This window comes from Prunus persica, chromosome G1, assembly GCF_000346465.2.
Source record: "Prunus persica cultivar Lovell chromosome G1, Prunus_persica_NCBIv2, whole genome shotgun sequence".
NCBI lineage: Eukaryota > Viridiplantae > Streptophyta > Magnoliopsida > Rosales > Rosaceae > Prunus > Prunus persica.
Genome location: NC_034009.1, coordinates 24,975,098 through 24,993,105, shown reverse-complemented (window position 1 = coordinate 24,993,105; position 18,008 = coordinate 24,975,098). Strand labels below are relative to the sequence as shown.

Below are 18,008 nucleotides of genomic sequence, written 5' to 3'. Positions count from 1 at the left end.
TACTGACTTGCTAACCATAGTTAACATAATAACCATAGTTAACAAGAGAAACCCCATTTTGAATTTATTTTTCCATGTTTCAACATTTTGATTGTAACCAAACTCCTTCTACCTACAAGGAAAATCTTAACCATATTTCCCTACGTATAAAATGTAATGGTTTATTGTTTTTTCAAAATTTGAAAGTTAATGTTTCTTGGAGCTCATATTCAAGTACTTCAATGCACAGGTATTTATCTTATTTTATATATATATATATTGCAGGCTTATAACATTACCACTGCCAGAGAACTCGCCAGGATGGTTGGAATTCGAAAGGCTCCAATTCTACATCACTTTTCAGAATCAATCGCAGGTGCAGGAACAGTTCATTGTTTTAATGAAGAAGACCGTTTTATGATGAAAACGATGGACCTGATTGATGATTATTGCCAAAATATGAAAACTATGAGAGAATAATTGTTTGTGGGAATTTTCTATGTATTCTTCTCTTTGTAGGAGGTCATATTTATAATACAACGAAACCTGAATGGGCAAGTAAATAATAAATTCCTAAATCTATTTACAGTAGGAAATCAGGAATTAAAGTAAATCAATTACAATTATAATAGGAATTCTTGGTGTGTAAGGAAAGTAAGTCAATATCTACAAGTCACGCCAACACTTCCCCTCACGTTGGTGCATAGATGTCGCCAATGCCCAACTGATCCAATGAATTGTGGAAGGCTTTACTGGAAATCGCCTTTGTCAAAATATCCACTAATTGATCCTCGGATTTCACAAAAGGAAACTAAAACACTTTAGCCTCAAGCTTCTGTTTGATGAAGTGTCGATCCACCTCAACATGTTTAATACGATCATGCTGAACCGGATTCTGTACAATGGCTATAGCAGCCTTGTTGTCACAAAAAAGATTCATTGTAGATGTAGGTTTATATCCAAGTTTAGTAAGCAACTTTCTTAACCAAAGAAGTTCACAAATCCCTTTAGTCATGCCTCTGAACTCGGCTTCTGCACTGGATAAAGCTACAACATTCTATTTCTTGCTCCTCCATGTCACCAAATTACCTCCCACGAATGTGAAGTAACCCGATGTGGATTTTCTATCTGTTACATTACCTGCCCAATCTACATCTGAATAACCATCAATATTTAGATGACCATGCTTTGAGAACATAAGTCTTTTTCCAGGTGCAGACTTCAAATATCTAAGTATCCGAAGAACTACATTCATGTGGTCTTCACTTGGAGAGTGCATAAATTGACTGACAACGCTCACCGCATAAGCAATGTCTGGTCGAGTATGTGACAAATAGATCAATCTTCCCACTAATCTTTGGTATCTTTCTTTGTTAGTTGTAACTTGATCCGGTTATTCTCCAAGATGATGATTCTGAACAATAGGAGTGCCCGCAGGTTTACAATCTAGCATTCTTGTGTCTGTCAACAAGTCCAAGACATATTTCCTTTGAGAGAGAAATATGCCTTGCTGCAATCGAGCCACCTCAATTCCCAAGAAATACTTGAGTCCACCTAAATCCTTCATCTCAAACTCCGCAGCCAGATAGTCTTGTAGCTGTGATATTTCCTGTTTATCATTCCCAGTAATAATCATATCATCAACATAGATTATTAATGTTGTTACCTTCTCTTTTCGATGTTTCAAGAACAAAGTATGATCTGAGTTGCACTATTTGAAACCATTGTTCTTCGTTGCCATGGTGAACCGTCCAAACCATGCACGTGGTGACTGTTTCAATCCATACAATGCTTTTCGTAACCTGCAAATTGTTCCAGTCTGAGTAGTATTATATCCAGGAGGAATGTCCATGTACACCTCCTCCGTGAGTTTGCCATGTAGAAAAGCATTCTTTACATCAAACCGATGTAGTGGCCAATCCAAATTAGCTGCAAGGGATAATAAGACTCTGACGGTGTTTAACTTTGCAACTGGAGCAAAGGTTTCTTCATAGTCTATACCATAGGTCTATGTGTACCCTTTTGCCACAAGTCTTGTCTTGTATCGCTCGATAGATCCATCTGCATTGTGTTTTATAGTAAACACTCATCTACATCCGATAGTCTTTTTTCCTCGAGGTATAGTCTCGAATGTCCAAGTCTGATTTTTCTCAAGAGCTTTCATCTCCTCTTTTATAGCTTGGACCCACTTAGGATCTTTCAATGCTTCAGAGACCTTGGTTGGAATATGGATAGCAGACAACTGATGCACAAAAGCCTTGAGTGGTTCAGACAGCTTCTCAGTGGATACATGATTTGCAATTGGATACTTGGATGTCTTGCCAATATCAGGTGAATAACGGTTTGGTGGCTTCCCACGATTTTGCCTGAAAGGTAATTGATATCCAATAGTTTTATCATCTAAATGCACAAGTCTAGTAGGAGTAGTTACCTCAAGGATATTCTCAGGAGATTGGTCTGTTGGTATTGTTGAGTTAAAGGGAGGTCTTCATCTTGTTGTTCTGTATTGTCCGTAGGTGTGAGACTCAGATCAGAAATATCTTTGCATGGATCATGTGGGTCAGGCAATTGATCGCTCTGAACGGGCGATTGGTCGCTTTTCGACATAGAGTAATCTCGTGCTCCAGACTCAGGATGATCAATCATTTCTGTACATAGGAGAATTTCTTTGTTTTCCAAGTTGCTCCAATTCTGCTCTTCACTTCGTATCTCCCTCTGAAGCGTGGAATTGGATGATGGGTCACGGAAAAACAGCTCAGATTCCAGAAAGGTCACATCCAAAGTGACATAGGTTCGTTGAGTAGGAGGGTGATAACAGCGGTAGCCTTTCTGATGAGTGACATAACCCACAAAAACACAACGAAGCGCACAGGGATCAAGTCTGCTACGTTGATTTTTGTGGAGATGAACGAAAGCCACACATCCAAAGATTTGGGGTGTGAGTACCAAAACAGAGGGCAAAGGTCTGTGTTACGCAAGTACCTATAAGGGAGTTTTAAAGGTCAATACACCAGAAGGCATGCGGTTGATTAGGTGAACTGCGGTGACAATAGCATCATCCTAGTGATGGCGAGGAACATGAGCGCCAATTAGAAGTGCTCGGGCGGTTTCAAGAAGATGTCGATTCTTTCGTTCAGCAACACCATTTTGTTGCAGTGTCTGAGGACAAGTCGTCTCATGAATAATTCCATGTTGTTGGAAGTAAGTCTGAAAGTCATGATTGACAAATTCTCCACCATTGTCTGAGCAAAGAATCTGGATTTGAGCATTAAACTGAGTTTTCATTTGTTTGTGGAAGGACTGAAAACGGGAAAACACTTCGTTTTTATTCTTCAGCAAATAAAGCCATGTCATCCGTGTACAATCATCGATGAATGTAACAAACCATCGAACACCAGAAGGAGCAGTGATAGGCGAAGATCCCCAGACATCAGAGTGAATTAAAGTAAATGGAGTAGTACACTTGTTCGTACTCAACGGGTAGGGCACACGGTGGCTCTTGGCCAAAATACAAGTATCACATGTGAAGTCGGAGTCCTTGAAACCTGAGAATAAATCTGGTATAAGATGCTTCATATAACTAAAAGACGGATGTCCCAATCGACGATGCCACAACCAGATTTGCTTTTGTTTGCTATCAAAGGGATGTGTCACACTGTTAGCCACGCCGGGACTGAAGTCATCGACATAACATAGCCCCCCTCTCTTAGTACCACGACCAAGAATCTCCTTAGTGTGAATATCCTGAAGCAAACAAAACTCGGGTAAATGAGTACACAACAATTCAATTGTTTAGTAAGTTGACTAACTGACAACAATTTAGTGGATAAAGATGGAACAAGTAAAGTATTAGACAATGTGAGAGAGGATGAGAATGCAACAGTGCCAGCCCCTGTCACAGGATAAGTAACACCATTGGCATTTGCAATACAGGTTCGTCGAGGTTGTGTAGTATTCAGAAAATCATCAGGACCAAACGTTATATGATCAGTTGCACCGGAATCAATTATCCAACTCCTGGAATCAATCTTATTGGAAGTATGGAATCCATAACTAGTACCATTACTGGTGCATTGTCCTCGATCTGTAAGAGTAGCCCACCAATCGGGGTAGCCATGCGATTTAAAACAAGTCTCACAAGTGTGTCTCGGATCATCACAATATGCGCAATCTGGTCCATGTGTCGGGGTCGTTAGTCTAGAAGTTATAATCTGTGCAGCGGAAGATGCATAGGATACAGGTTGAGTAGGAATTTGGATCGGAATCTGAGCATGAGTCAAGGCCGGAGTCGGAGTCGAAATCGGGATCAGGGTCTGAATCAGAGACAAATTCAGGGTTTGGGTCATCATCGGAGTGGGGGTCGAGGTCGTCTTCGAAGTCGGGGTCGGGGTCGTCGTCGTCATAGTCGGGGTCGGGGTCGTCAAAAGAAGATCCTGATTCTGGATCGGGTTCGAGGTCAAAGTCTGCATCTGTAGGAGCGGAGCCATCTGAGCACTCAACTCAACGATGGTTGATTGAGAACGAGAGAAGGAGTCGGTGGTGTTACCTCCATAGGGGTTGAAAAAATCATCAACCCCCATAGCAGCGGCGGGGGTTTGAAACTAGAGTCAGCAATTCCAAGATCGCGGCTCTGATACCATGCTAAAATGTGAAAACTATGAGAGAATATTTGTTTGTGGGAATTTTCTGTGTATTCTTCTCCTTGTAGGAGGTCATATTTATAATACAATGAAACCTGAATGGGCAAGTAAATAATAAATTTCTAAATCTATTTACAGTAGGAAATCAGGAAATAAAGTAAATCAATTACAATTATAATAGGAATTCTTGGTGTGTAAGGAAAGTAAGTCAATATCCACAAGTCACGCCAACAATTATTCCCGCATAGTCTTTCACAATTATGGCACGATGGAATGGCTGTCCGTTCGGACCAATTTTCTGTTCAACCACGTTTACTTCATTGTTCTTATCATCTTGGTCGGCCTGCCTAGGTCTGCCATTGATCCTAGTAAGCCCCTCCAATCCCTGATGAAATATGAGGAAATATTAACACCATGAGCTTTAAAAGTTAACTGTCAATGTTGCTTCGGTCTCAGGTTTGGCAGGTTTGGCTGCTACTTATGGTTTGAACCTAAATGTTCTGCAAGCTTGGGTGATATGGAATACATGCAATGTAGAAAACAAAATGATATCAATGGAGAGAATTCTTCAGTTCACAAAGATACCAATTGAAGCACCACTAGTGATTGAAGACAATAGACCAGTTCCTGAATGGCCCATGGCAGGAAAAATTGAAATCGAAAACCTTCATGTGCAATATAATCCAGCTCTCCCAACTGTTCTCAAAGGGATCACTTGCACCTTCCCTGGAGGGAAGAAAATAGGAGTCGTAGGCAGGACAGGGAGTGGAAAGTCCACTTTGATCCAAGCGCTCTTCAGGATAGTGGAACCCTCAGGAGGGCAGATTCTTATTGATGGTGTTGATATTTCTAAGATAGGTCTGCAGGACTTAAGGTCAAGGTTGTGCATTATTCCACAAGACCCAACTTTATTTCAAGGAACAATGAAGACCAATCTGGATCATTTGCAACAACATTCTGATCAAGCACTCGGGGAGGTTAGGATCAAAGTCTTTATTTACAAGAATGATATTTTGTGGTATTGTTACTTATATAATTCAATAACACAGGTTCTGAATCAATGTCGACTGGCGGAGATCGTTAAGCAGGACCAAAGGCTTCTTGATACACCTGGTATGGAGATCTAATAATCTACTAAATCATATGAGCAACCAAAGCGGTTCAGTTTTTATATTTTAATTCGTTCAAACACTGAACAGTTGCTGAAGATGGAGAAAACTGGAGTGTTGGACAGAGGCAGCTTGTTTGCCTGGCCCGAGTGCTTTTAAAGAAAAGGAAAATTATCGTCATGGATGAGGCTACAGCTTCTGTTGATACAGCAACCGATATTCTAATTCAGCAGATAATAAGAAAAGAAACGAGTGGATGCATTGTGATCTCTCCGACAATGACCTGGTTTTAGTTCTTGATGAAGGTACTGTTAGTATAACCTGCTCTGTAGATATGTTCCAAAACCGATAGAAAATTCCACTTGAGCAGATATTATAGTTGAAGCATATTAATATTGAAACCTGGTCAGAAATAACATTTACGGATGATTGAAAAACTTAATAATGAATAGGTGACATGATTTAAAAGATTTTATTAACCTTTGATTCATACAGGCAGGGTTTTAGAGTATGATTCTCCAGCTCGGTTACTTGAGGATAGTTCTTCTGCATTCTCCAAATTGGTTACAGAATTTTTGAGGACATCTTCCATGAGCAAGGGCCTATAGAGATCCGTCTTAAATATTTTGTATAGAATGTGCATGAACCTCAATTGTTGGGTCCAATTATGACCATGTTCTTGGGTCCAATTAAATTTTGTAAAGCTATTTGAGGTTTTCAATTTGTCCCACTAATGTAGCATTTCCTAGGTTTTGTAGGGTATTGCTCTGTCTTCGATTTCCATTGAAAAGTGAAGCATATTTGGAAAACCTCTTAAAATGGTGTTTTGTGTGAGGCGTGAGCTTAGACAGTTACTTATACCATAAGTGTAGAGTTCCTTGGCGTTGCAGAGTTGCATTTATTCAATTTCAAACAGCAAATTCTTATTCCAAAACAAGAAGAGAAAAACCAGCAAAAACACCAAATAAATCCTAAGAAACTAAAGAGAAGATCTCCTTGTTACAGGTCCAAATACACTAGGATTTAAAGAAGCGAAAGCAAGAAGTTCTGGGTCACGTTCAAATAAGGCCATGTCTTCCTCACTTAAACTTATCCATGCATCTACTCCATCACCCTCCTTTGTGTCAATCAAACTAGCAACATTCTTGACTACACCACCAGGGATGCTCACCCAAATTGGCTTTCCCCACCCAAAATCAATCTCATATATTCCAAAGTTGCATAAACTTGAAAAGATAAACAAGTTTATGTCATCTCTTCTCATAATGTTTTCTATCTCCTTAAAATACTCGCATATAGCTTCAAACACAATGTCCCCTTGCAATCTCTTGGAATGGATTTCATTAAATTCAACCATCCCCTTCCTCAGTCGAGAAACCAATTCCATGGAGTTCAACTCTATTCCACTCTCCTCTGCCATTGCAGTGTAGTACCCCACAAGGTTTCCAATTGAGGTTTGTGGCAATCGTGGCACAACCCTTTTGCGTATGTTGACAGATTGTGACACCATTGATAACTTGGAAATCCCTGAACTTAGTGTTGACGCCCTCCTTGCACAATTCCAAATGAGGCCTGTTACAGCCTCAACTCTTGTAGGTCTCTGCACACTTCCACTAGTGACTTTAGCTTTAAGAGCTCTCATCTTTGGACCATTAAACACAAATCTCTTTGTGACACACTCGACTATCTTCATCTCCACGGCAGCTGCAGGACTCTTCGCTGAGAAATCTCTAGGCGGGTATCGGGTTGCTGCGCTGAAATCTGGTACCACAGTGTGACCAAGGCCAAGAGCTGTGGCAGCCCAAACTTTGATGAATGTGCTCAAAGTTGATGCATCAGCAAGCTTGTGTGACATGCACACACCTATGGCCAATCCTCCACACTCAAAGAAACTGGCTTGAACAAGCAGCAGGCACCCTGTGGCTGCTTCAGGGGATTCAACATTAATGGGAAGGAGCAATTTTAGTATTTCCAAGTTGGGTTGATCGAGGAAGTTTGACAGAAGGGCGTTGACTCGAGCTTCAACATAGACAGCCCCCTCATCATTACATTCAATAAACAGGTTATCTTTGATTCTTCCAGCAAGTGGATAGAAGCGAGTTAAGGCTTCTGAGAGTGATTTCTTTAGCTGATGCGACCTTTCCTCTGTTAATGTAACCTCACTGACATTGTTGGGGTAGAAAAGAACCAAGGGACCATATACTGCAGGAGAAAGCTGATCTAAAAGAGAGAGCTTGAAACTTTTGAGGTTGTGGGGAGTTGGGGAAGATGGTTTTATGGTTTCCTTCTTGACAATCTCAATTTTCATCTCCTGGGCCATTTATTGTTCCTGCTATAGCTATAGGATTGCTCTATAAGATTTATTGGATTTGCAGCAGGAAGACTTAATATATAAGATTGCACATCTGCGTTAAGTCCATGGAAACATCAGCAATTATTCATTTTCATTTCTTTGACTTTAATAATTATGATAATGACTATTACAATTGTCAATGCTTACAGTTTTATGTGTTGCCTTACATTGATACATTGGCTAGCTGATTCAGACTTTCCATGCAAAACAGGAAGCCTGAGCAGTGCCAAATGTGTTAAACGTTGCCTTATTTTTGGAGTTTATTTTTTTTCACATTTTCTCTGACGTTTGGAGTTGCTGTGGAAATCCCTCTAACACCAGAATATGTAAATGGTATAATTTTGAGGCTGCTTATTCATGTGAGTCAAGAATATAGGTTCAGAGGGAGAGCAAAATTAAGTTGGATAGGGTCTTAGAAAATTTCAGTGATTTGCTGGAAGAAAATCTAACTGAATCTTCGGTTTTTGACATGATCCTCAGGTGGTTTAATCCTTCTTTTTTTCTCTCTATTATAATAATATGTAAATGCAGCTCTTACCATCTGTTCTACAAACACATACGCAACCAAGGCAAGCATATTTTCCACCCCCACCCCACATAACACTTTTAAATATATATATATATATATATTTGAATTATATTCTGTCAATGTTTTGCGTCTCTTTCTTTCATTAGAAAATATATAGAATTATAGAAAACTGAAGAAAGATTTTACCTATTGTACTAAAAAAAATAAATAAATAAGCATTCGCTTTCTTTCTATATTTCTTATCAAATCAAATTTATTGTTACAAGAGTGGGTGATCACAAGTCTTAGAAGAACGTGACACGAGAGGTGCCTACTCTTGGATAAAATCAAATTTATTGTTACACCCCTAATTGTTTTGTACCCACTTGAGATAATTTAATAGATTAGTTTTATAACACATATGGTCCGTTGAAATAGTACAAATCAAAATATTAAAAACGAATATTTCGTGACCCTCTTTGGTGTCGACCTAACATAGAAGGTTCTTGAAGGTTCCTCCCATGTAGGTCTCTCCCCAACCAAAATCATTATAATACAGAGGAAATCTGCAATAACTATAATGTAACCTGTTTACACAATAGTGAACCGAGCAGACCCAGCATCAAAGCGACTAGCACCAAGGCAGCCACGCCTTCTCCCATGCCGAAGGAAGACACACTTCCGAGGTGCCAGACACCTGCCGAAGCTCTCAGCTGCCAAAACCTAATCTCCAGGACACGTGTCATCACCACAACGGCTTGCACAAAGTCCCACATTAGAACTTTGTGCAAAGCTCCCACTTTCACTTCCCTATAAATAGGGAACAGTACCCAGGTAAAACCAAGAACTACTCTCCCACTTTTACTGTTACTCTGCCAGAATTACTTCTCGTAACTGACTTAGGCATCGGAGAGCCTTCGGCCGGCACCACACCGGTGTCCGAAGCTTAACGATTGCTTCTCCTCTTTTTGCCTTCTACAGGTCTCTCACCAACCCATTTCACCAAGGGCCTCAGCACATCTAATCACTAAGTTGGACTCAATATTGGCCGGGCCATTTTGAGCATCAACAGTTTGGCGCCGTCTGTGGGAAATCGACACTTGAATCCCCTCTTTCTCTATCAGCCCAGCTGGCTCCTTCACCCCTCAGGCCCCGTCGCCTCTTCTTCACCCCACATTCTGCTATGCCGACCGAGGATAGCCGCGATACCCAGCATCATACCCCCCGCGATGGTACTTCTAGAAGGAAATCTTCGGAAGATGCCACTCTCCAGGCAGAAATGGAGCGCCTCCGCGACAGTGTCACTAAAATGTCGGAAAAATACGAGCACCTTCATTGCAGGAACATTGAGCTAGAACATGACTACCGTGTTTTAAAGCGGAACTGGGAAAGGACTCACACCCAGGATGCCCAGCAAGACCTCACCCAGAACGTTGGGCCTACTCAGCCGAACCAGCCAGTACATTCCAGCCACAGTGCCTCAGCCCAGGCTAGGCTCCGCAAAGGTAAAGACCACCTTCATCCGGAGATAACCCAGTCACGACCCCTTTGCGTTCCCCCACCGAGGGACCGGCCCCATGAACCAGTCAGGATCTACCAAGATTGCAGGGATCGCCTCTCGGACCGTCAGCCAAGGCCGATCCCTATCCCTGTCAACCTCGAAGACCCACGGGTGACACACCTGGGCCTCTCGCCAGCCCCCGTCCGCATACCCGACGAGGAAGGTGTCGGGGACTCGGATACTTGGGACTTTTATAATTCAGAGACCCAGCCAAATTACCACACCGGGGCGCTGGAAAATTGGGAACAATCCCCAGTCTCTGTCTGCCCCGCCCCCAGGCCTTTGGCGCCTGAAACTCTTCCTCATGCCGACCCGGCCATGAGGCTTCTCTTTGAAAAGGTCCGGCGCCTGGAAAGCGAACAACAACGCAGCCATCAACCCCTCTGGGCAAAACCACGACCAGGGCCCTTTACGGAACGCATCCTCCACTACCACCAAGAGAAAGATATCCAGCCACTCCGCATCGCTTTCTACACTGGCACGGAGGACCCTCTCACCCACATCCACTCCTTCCAGTCTGCCCTTGGGTGCAAAGGCCTCACTGATGAAGGCATGTGCCTCCTTTTCCCTTCCACCCTCAGCGGCGCGGCCCTGAATTGGTTCTACAGGCTCCACCCCTGCACCATCAACTCCTTCGATAGTCTCAAGCAGACGTTCCTGGACCATTTTATGATCCAGACTGATCGCCTATACTCTGCCGACGACTTGTATATGCTTAGGCAGGCTGAGGACGAACCCCTTCGGGAATATGCAGCTCGGTTCAGTCATGAATACTCTCGCTGCCCAGACACTGACGATCGCGCTGCCTTCGGCGCTTTTAAGAGCGGCCTCCGCGAGTCCAACTTCCGCTACCTGGTTCATAGCAACAGTTGGAACACATATGCAGAGCTGATGAAGCAGGCGGCGATCCACGCTAAGGCTGAATACTTCAATTCCAAGCGTGGCCCAGCCAACTTGGCGCGCAACACTTTCGCCGACCCTCCACCTGCTTCAGCACCCGCCCCAGCCCCACCTCAGCATTCTACCCCTGCCCCGAGTGCCCAGGACAACCAACCACATAAGCGGAAGGATAGCTACCAGCATCCCTTCGGCAATCACAAACGTGGCAGACATGGCAACCCCCATCAATCTAGTGGAAGCAACCCTCCCAGGCCTGGTGATCGGGCCCCACTTCCATTCACACCCAGGCCCAGGTTTGAGGTTTTTACGACCCTCAACACCACCTATGAGAACGTCCTGGCGCGTGAAGCCCCCATCATCCCCAAGCCACCCCCTCGGAGACCATCCAACAAGCCTATGCCAAACACGGGGGTCTTCTGCCGCTTTCATCAATTCAGCGGCCATGACACCGAGTCTTGTGTTGCGCTGCGCAACATCATTGAAGGACTCATCCGGGAGGGTAAGCTGGACAACTATGTGCGCAACATACCAGCCCCGCCTAACCCTCACCAACGACAAATCAACATGATCTCCACCATCAGCGGAGGTCCTACCCTGGCTGGCACCTCCAACAACTCCATCAAACATTATGTCCGCTCCACCTATGCGCACCAGGTCTTCAGCACCGAGCAGGGACGATTGCCAAAGACCCACAGGACTGGCTGGGCCCCCATTACCTTCTGCGAGGAGGAGGAGCGTGGTGTTATCCTCCCCCATGACGATCCACTCATTATCCGGGCTGACATTTCTAACTTCAACGTTGGGCGTATCCTGGCGGACACTGGCAGCTCGGTCAGTGTGATGTTTGCCGAGTGCTTCAATGAACTCCAGGTCCCACCTCACCTACTCGACCGAAGCATCACACCCCTTGTGAGCTTCTCGGGTGATGTGGTCCAGCCCATCGGCAGCATTCATCTCCCCATCTCAATTGGGGCCGCACCCCAGCGGACGACGATCACCACCCCCTTCCTTATCGTCGATTGCCCCACAGCCTACAACGTCATCCTCGGCCGCCCAGCCTTGGCCCAAATGAAGGCTTTTATTTCCACGCATATGCTGCTGTTGAAGTTCCCCACTCCTAATGGCCCAGGCACGGTGCGCGGCGACCAACTCGGAGCCCGAAGCTGCTATGCTTCAGCCGTCAAATCCACCAATCGCCAACATAAGAGTGAAGCCCTAGCAGTAACCCAGGCTCCCGCCCCTCCTCAAGCTGGCACAGACCCACCTGAAGACCCCAGGGAGGAGTCCATCGCACCACAGGCCGAACCTATGGAGGACCTGGAGCTGGTTACCCTCCATGACGATATCCCGAATCGACAAGTCCGGATCGGCACCTCCATCTCACCAGAGCTTCGCTCTGACCTGGTCGCCTTCCTCCGCCTCAACTCCGAAGTCTTCGCTTGGTCCTACAATGACATGCCTGGCATATCACCAGACATCATATCTCATAGGCTTCGCGTCAATCCTGCCGTCCGACCAGTCCGACAGAAGCGTCGAGCCTATGATCCCGAGCGCTATGAGGCCATGAAGGCGGAGGTGGATCGATTGAGTAGTATCCGATTCATCAGGGAGGTTGACTATCCCACATGGCTGGCCAATGTCGTGATGGTCCGCAAGCCAAGAAAGGGCTGGCGCATGTGTGTCGACTACACCAACCTTAATCGGACATGCCCAAAGGACAGCTTCCCGCTACCCCGCATTGACCAACTAGTCGACGCCACAGCCGGCCACGCCCTCCTTAGCTTCATGGATGCTTATTCAGGTTACAACCAGATCTTCATGCACCCCGAAGATCAGGCCCACACCTCTTTCATTACGGACCGCGGCCTCTACTGCTATAAGGTGATGCCCTTCGGCCTCAAAAACGCCGGGGCTACTTATCAGCGTCTGGTGAATCAGCTCTTTGCCCCCCTGATTGGCAATACCATGGAGGTCTATGTCGATGACATGCTAGTCAAGAGTCGCACGGCTGACCAGCACATCCCCAACCTCTCTGCCATGTTCACCATCCTGAAGCAATACAAAATGAGGCTTAACCCCACCAAATGTGCATTCGGGGTGGCTTCCGGAAAATTCCTTGGCTTCATGATCAGCCAGAGGGGCATTGAGGCCAATCCAGAAAAGATCCAGGCCATCTTAGATATGACAATACCTAAGACGGTCAAGGATATCCAAAGCCTTACAGGGCGTGTCGCAGCCCTGACCAGATTTATCTCCAAAGCCACTGACCGCTGCGCCCCATTCTTCAAGGCCCTTAAAGGCACCAAAAGAAACATCACCTGGACTGCTGAATGCGACACGGCTTTCAGCGAGCTCAAAGAGTATATGGGCCGGGCCCCTTTATTGTCAACCCCTGAGCACGGAGACATCCTCGTGATTTATCTCTCCATCTCAGCTTCAGCTGTTAGCTCTGTGCTCATCCGATCAAAAGATCACGCGGAGCACCCAGTGCATTATGTTAGTAAAGCATTGCAAGATGCCGAAGTTCGGTACCCGGACATCGAAAAATTGGCGTTCGCCTTGGTCGTCTCGGCAAGACGCCTTCGACCATATTTCCAAGCTCACACCATCCATGTCTTAACCAACCAACCACTCCGACAGGTGTTGCAGAACCCAGAAACCTCTGGGAGGCTGGTCAAATGGGCCATTGAACTGGGCGAGTTTGATATTCATTACAAACCCCGCCCGGCTATGAGGGGCCAGGCCGTTGCTGACTTCCTATCCGAATTCACGGATCCCCAAGCTTCCGCAGCTACCCAGCTCATAACCGAACCCAATCCCCCTTCCAGCCAGGACCAAACCCCCACCGAAGGCAATCTCGACCTAACCCAGCCCCTGTGGACCTTATTCGTAGACGGCTCTTCTAATGCCCAGGGCTGTGGGGCCGGCCTCGTTCTCATCTCCCCAGACAAGGTTGCCCTCGAGTACGCCCTTCGCTTCAAATTCCAAGCCTCCAACAATGAGGCCGAATATGAAGCACTCTTAGCTGGTCTTCGATTAGCCAAAGAGATGGACGCCAAGCAAATTCAGATATTCAGCGATTCACAACTTGTGGTCCACCAGGTCAACCAGGACTTCACGGCTAAGGATGCCTCTATGACGGCCTACCTCCAGCAAGCTCGGCACTTGCTGGCAAACTTCCAAGCCCACTCTATCAGGCAGGTGCCGCGCTCCGAGAATAGCCATGCCGATGCACTAGCCAGGTTGGCATCAGCCTTGGAGCAAGGACTGGGTCGCCACATCCACATCGAGTTTTTGGCCCAGCCCAGCACACAAGCCCCACTCATCTGCACTATTGATCACAGCCCTACATGGATGGACCCCATCCTCCAATTCTTACAAAACCAAACACTACCGGCTAATCCGGCAGAAGCACGACGCGTTCGCCATCGCTCTGCCCGTTACCTGATCATTAACGGCTCCTTATACAAGCGGGGTTTCAGCCTTCCTTACCTCCGATGCCTGACTCCAGAGGAGGGTCACTATGTCCTCCGAGAAATCCATGAAGGCATCTGCGGCAACCACTCGGGCGCACGCTCGTTAGCTCATAAGGCAATCCGCCAAGGATACTTCTGGCCTTCACTCCACACTGACGCCCAGGCCTTCACCCAAAAATGCGACAAATGTCAGAGATTCGCCAACATTCCACAACTCCCGGCAGAACCACTGACGGCCATGGTCAGTCCTTGGCCATTTGCCCAATGGGGACTAGATCTCATTGGACCGATGCCAGAGGGCAAGGGCCAAGTCAAGTATGCAGTTGTGGCCGTAGACTACTTTACCAAGTGGGCTGAGGCCGAGGCATTGGCCACCATCACTGCGGCTCGCATCGAATCCTTTGTGTGGCAAAACATTGTATGTCGCTTCGGCATCCCCAACTCCATCGTCACCGACAATGGCCGGCAATTTGACAACGCCAAATTCAAACAATTTTGTTCCAACCTCAAGATTCGTCTGTGTTTCGCCTCCCCAGCCCATCCTCAGTCCAATGGCCAGGTCGAAGCCGTGAACAAAATTATCAAGAAGACCCTCAAGACAAAACTTGACAAAGCCAAGGGCTGCTGGCCAGAACTACTCCCAGAAGTACTCTGGTCCTACCGCACCACCTTCCGCACATCCACGGGTGAAACGCCGTTCTCCCTATCATTTGGAACCGAGGCCGTGGCTCCGGTAGAGATTGGCCAGCCCACATACCGAACCTTCACTTACGATGCCACGGCCAATGACGAGCAGTTGGCCCTCAACCTCGACTTCATTGACGAACTCCGGGACCAATCGAGCATGCGCAATGCCGCGTACAAGCAACGCATCGCCAAATACTATGACTCCCGAGTCAAGCCCCGTGCTTTCAAAATGGGGGACTGGGTCATGCGCAAGGTTTCCTTGGCTACCAAAAATCCTAACGAAGGTACCCTCGGCCCTACATGGGAAGGTCCTTATAAGATTATCAAAATCTGCCGCCCCGGCACTTATCAGCTTCGTGATTCCTCAGGCAAGACGCTGCCTCACCCGTGGAATGCTGACCACCTCAAGTACTATTACAAGTAAACATATCTAGACCCTAGGACAATACTTTGGTCTTGATTATTTACTGTAAGTTAGACGTAAGGTATCTAGACCCTAGACCACTTGTACCTTCTGCCTTTCGGCATCTATTTCAATAAAATGCCTGACTCAGGCTCATTCTCATGAACTCACATTGTTATCATTTTTAACACAATTGATATCACGCTAAGTTCATATCATAAATAAAAACAACCTTGCTCCAGGCAAGGACAAATGTTCATACATAACCAAAGTAAACAAAACAAACAAGTGTTCAAACACAATCACTAGAGTACAAAATAGCTATAACACATCACGAAGGCAACGCCTTCAGGACTCGGTCGAAGGAGCATCCTCAGTGGCTGGCTCAGCCTCTGGTGTCGGGGCGCTAGCATCAGCAGGAGGGGTCTGTGCAGGAGGCTCGCCACTGGTGTCAAAGTTAATCTCCAGTGAGGGGTTGAACCTAACCAACCTATCTTCCCAGCGAAGCTGCTCATCAACCAGTCGGTCCATGATATAGCTCTTCAGCTCCTCCGAGGATCGGAAGGACTCAATCGCCTCGACTCGGGCAGCAGCCACCTCCTCGGCCTTCGACCTCTTCAGCTCCTCCACCTCCCTGGCCAGGGCCGCCTTTTGAACCAGCAAGGCGTTCTTCTCTCGGATGGCCTCCTGCGCCTCCGCCATTTTGCTCTTGGCTAGCTCATCCCGCCTCTTCAGCCTCTGGATCTCCTTGTCAGCCTTGGCCATGCTGACGTACATCTCGCCAAAGGCCTGCAAAACCAAAACCATGTTAGTCAATCCACACAAAAATAATCCAACACAAGTACATTCAAAAAGGGCCTAAACACTTACATAGGCAGAGGTGAGGATCGTCTTTTGGGCCCGGTCAATGAAGGAAGAAGCTGGAGTCCTCGCCAGAGCCTCAGGGTCGCTCTTCACGCCTTCCAGGAAGACGTTCACTAAGGGCACCTCCTGCCGGTGCATAGCCAGGTTGACCTCCTTCTTCTGCTGGCGTAGCCTGCCGAAGTCTACCTTCTCTACCCCTTCAGCGAACACATCCTCCATGCCGAAGGGTAGCTTCGGCGGTGCCTGCAGATCAAAGGGCGGAAGCCTCGGCCCTGACCCCATCACATGCTGATGAGCCTCCTCCAAAGCCTTCCTCTTCCCCAGCACGTCCGCGACCCGACCCTCATCCTCATCCCTGGGTCGTTTCCCAGCACTTTTCTCAGCTTTCTTGGCCCGAGACTCCCTCAGCCGCTTCTGCATCTCGGCCTCATCAATGTCTACGGCCACCTTCGTGCTCCCCCTTATGATGCCAGCCACTGTCAAAACAAACAAAGCAATTCTATTACTCAAACTTACAAAGGCTCAGCACACAACAAAAAGATAACCCAGGTACTTACTTCCTTGCAGCAGTCCGGACTCAAACAAATTCTTCTGCGTGACTAGGTTCCCGCACTCACGCTCAGTCTCTGATAGCTGCGCCCTCACCCACTCAACTTCGTCTTCTTGCTCCTTGGAGATAGGGCCCCACTTCACTGAACCTGCATCAAGAGTTAGAAACTACTTAGCCATTTATACTGGCACAGAGGAAGTACAGAACCAAAAATAGGAGCCAAAACAACACAATCAGGCATTGGACAATCTTAAGGGATGGGGCAAGGACCTATGGACTGGAAGTGGGTAGGAATGTGCTGGACAACGCTCTTCCCTGGAGGACATTCCCAGTCCCCATAAGCCAAGCACCACCTGTTCCTCCAGGACTTTTGCGTTGTGGGCTTGTGTCCAATAAAATAGCCCCTCTCCTTCGCCTTTCGGCAATTGGCCTGTACCCAGCCAAAATTCCCCTGTTGCTTCGAAATCGAGTACAGGTACATGAACTGCTCAAACGTTGGCTCCCCTAACCCAGCCAACCACCAGGCGATATACACCCCATGAAGAAGAATCCAAAAGTTGGGATTATACTGCCCCGGTGCATACCCCAACTTGGCCAACATCATATGAACCCACGGATGAAACAGTAGTCTGAAGCCATGCCGATACATATCTGTAAAAATCATCACGGAGCCATCCGAGGGATATCTGACTACATCAGCCTCCGTGGGTAACCTCAAGCCCACATAGGCTGGCACACAAAAATCTGTTCGTAGCTGGGCCAATTTCGCTTCTGTAAGTGTATTACGCCTCGGCAACGGGACACCAACCCGGATGTCTAATCCCTCTGACACCGAAGCCACGGCTATACCCACAGACCCTGATGGTGATGCCTGGTTGCTCGAACCCACTTCTTGCGTCTCAGCAAGGCTAGAACCCGATTTGCTATAACCTCTAACTCTATATATTTCTCTGCATCTCCCTATATGCAGCCGACCCA

The 18,008-nt window shown here is 46.6% G+C and overlaps 3 protein-coding genes across 3 annotated transcripts in view; 1 reads left to right on the top strand and 2 right to left on the bottom strand.

Annotated features, from left to right (window-relative positions):
- Positions 6,607-8,112, bottom strand: LOC109946830 (BAHD acyltransferase At5g47980-like). Its single transcript, XM_020555773.1, has one exon. It carries the CDS (start codon positions 8,046-8,048, stop codon positions 6,708-6,710), a length of 1,341 nt encoding a protein of 446 aa, XP_020411362.1. The 5' UTR covers positions 8,049-8,112; the 3' UTR covers positions 6,607-6,707.
- On the top strand, positions 9,773-15,637 carry LOC109946865. The gene is made up of 2 exons (XM_020555976.1): positions 9,773-15,041; positions 15,159-15,637. Exons 1-2 carry the CDS (start codon positions 9,773-9,775, stop codon positions 15,635-15,637), a joined length of 5,748 nt encoding a protein of 1,915 aa, XP_020411565.1.
- Positions 15,824-18,008, bottom strand: part of LOC109946862 — a 3,949-nt gene continuing 1,764 nt past the window's right edge. The window contains exons 3-6 of the mRNA XM_020555967.1: positions 17,301-17,990; positions 17,038-17,178; positions 16,487-16,956; positions 15,824-16,405 (exon numbers count right to left, since the gene is read on the bottom strand). Of these exons, the coding sequence (XP_020411556.1) occupies positions 15,965-16,405; positions 16,487-16,956; positions 17,038-17,178; positions 17,301-17,990 (1,742 nt within the window). The 3' untranslated portion in view covers positions 15,824-15,964. The remainder of the gene's footprint in view (positions 16,406-16,486; positions 16,957-17,037; positions 17,179-17,300; positions 17,991-18,008) is intronic.

What these genes read in the sequence shown, in the direction of transcription:
- LOC109946830 (XM_020555773.1), bottom strand. Translation starts at nt 8,048, where the DNA reads ATGGCCCAGGAGATGAAAATTGAGATTGTCAAGAAGGAAACCATAAAA.
- LOC109946865 (XM_020555976.1), top strand. Translation starts at nt 9,773, where the DNA reads ATGCCGACCGAGGATAGCCGCGATACCCAGCATCATACCCCCCGCGAT. An exon ending in TTGTTCCAACCTCAAGATTC is followed by an intron (nt 15,042 to 15,158) that starts GTCTGTGTTTCG and finishes GCTGCTGGCCAG; the next exon opens with AACTACTCCCAGAAGTACTC.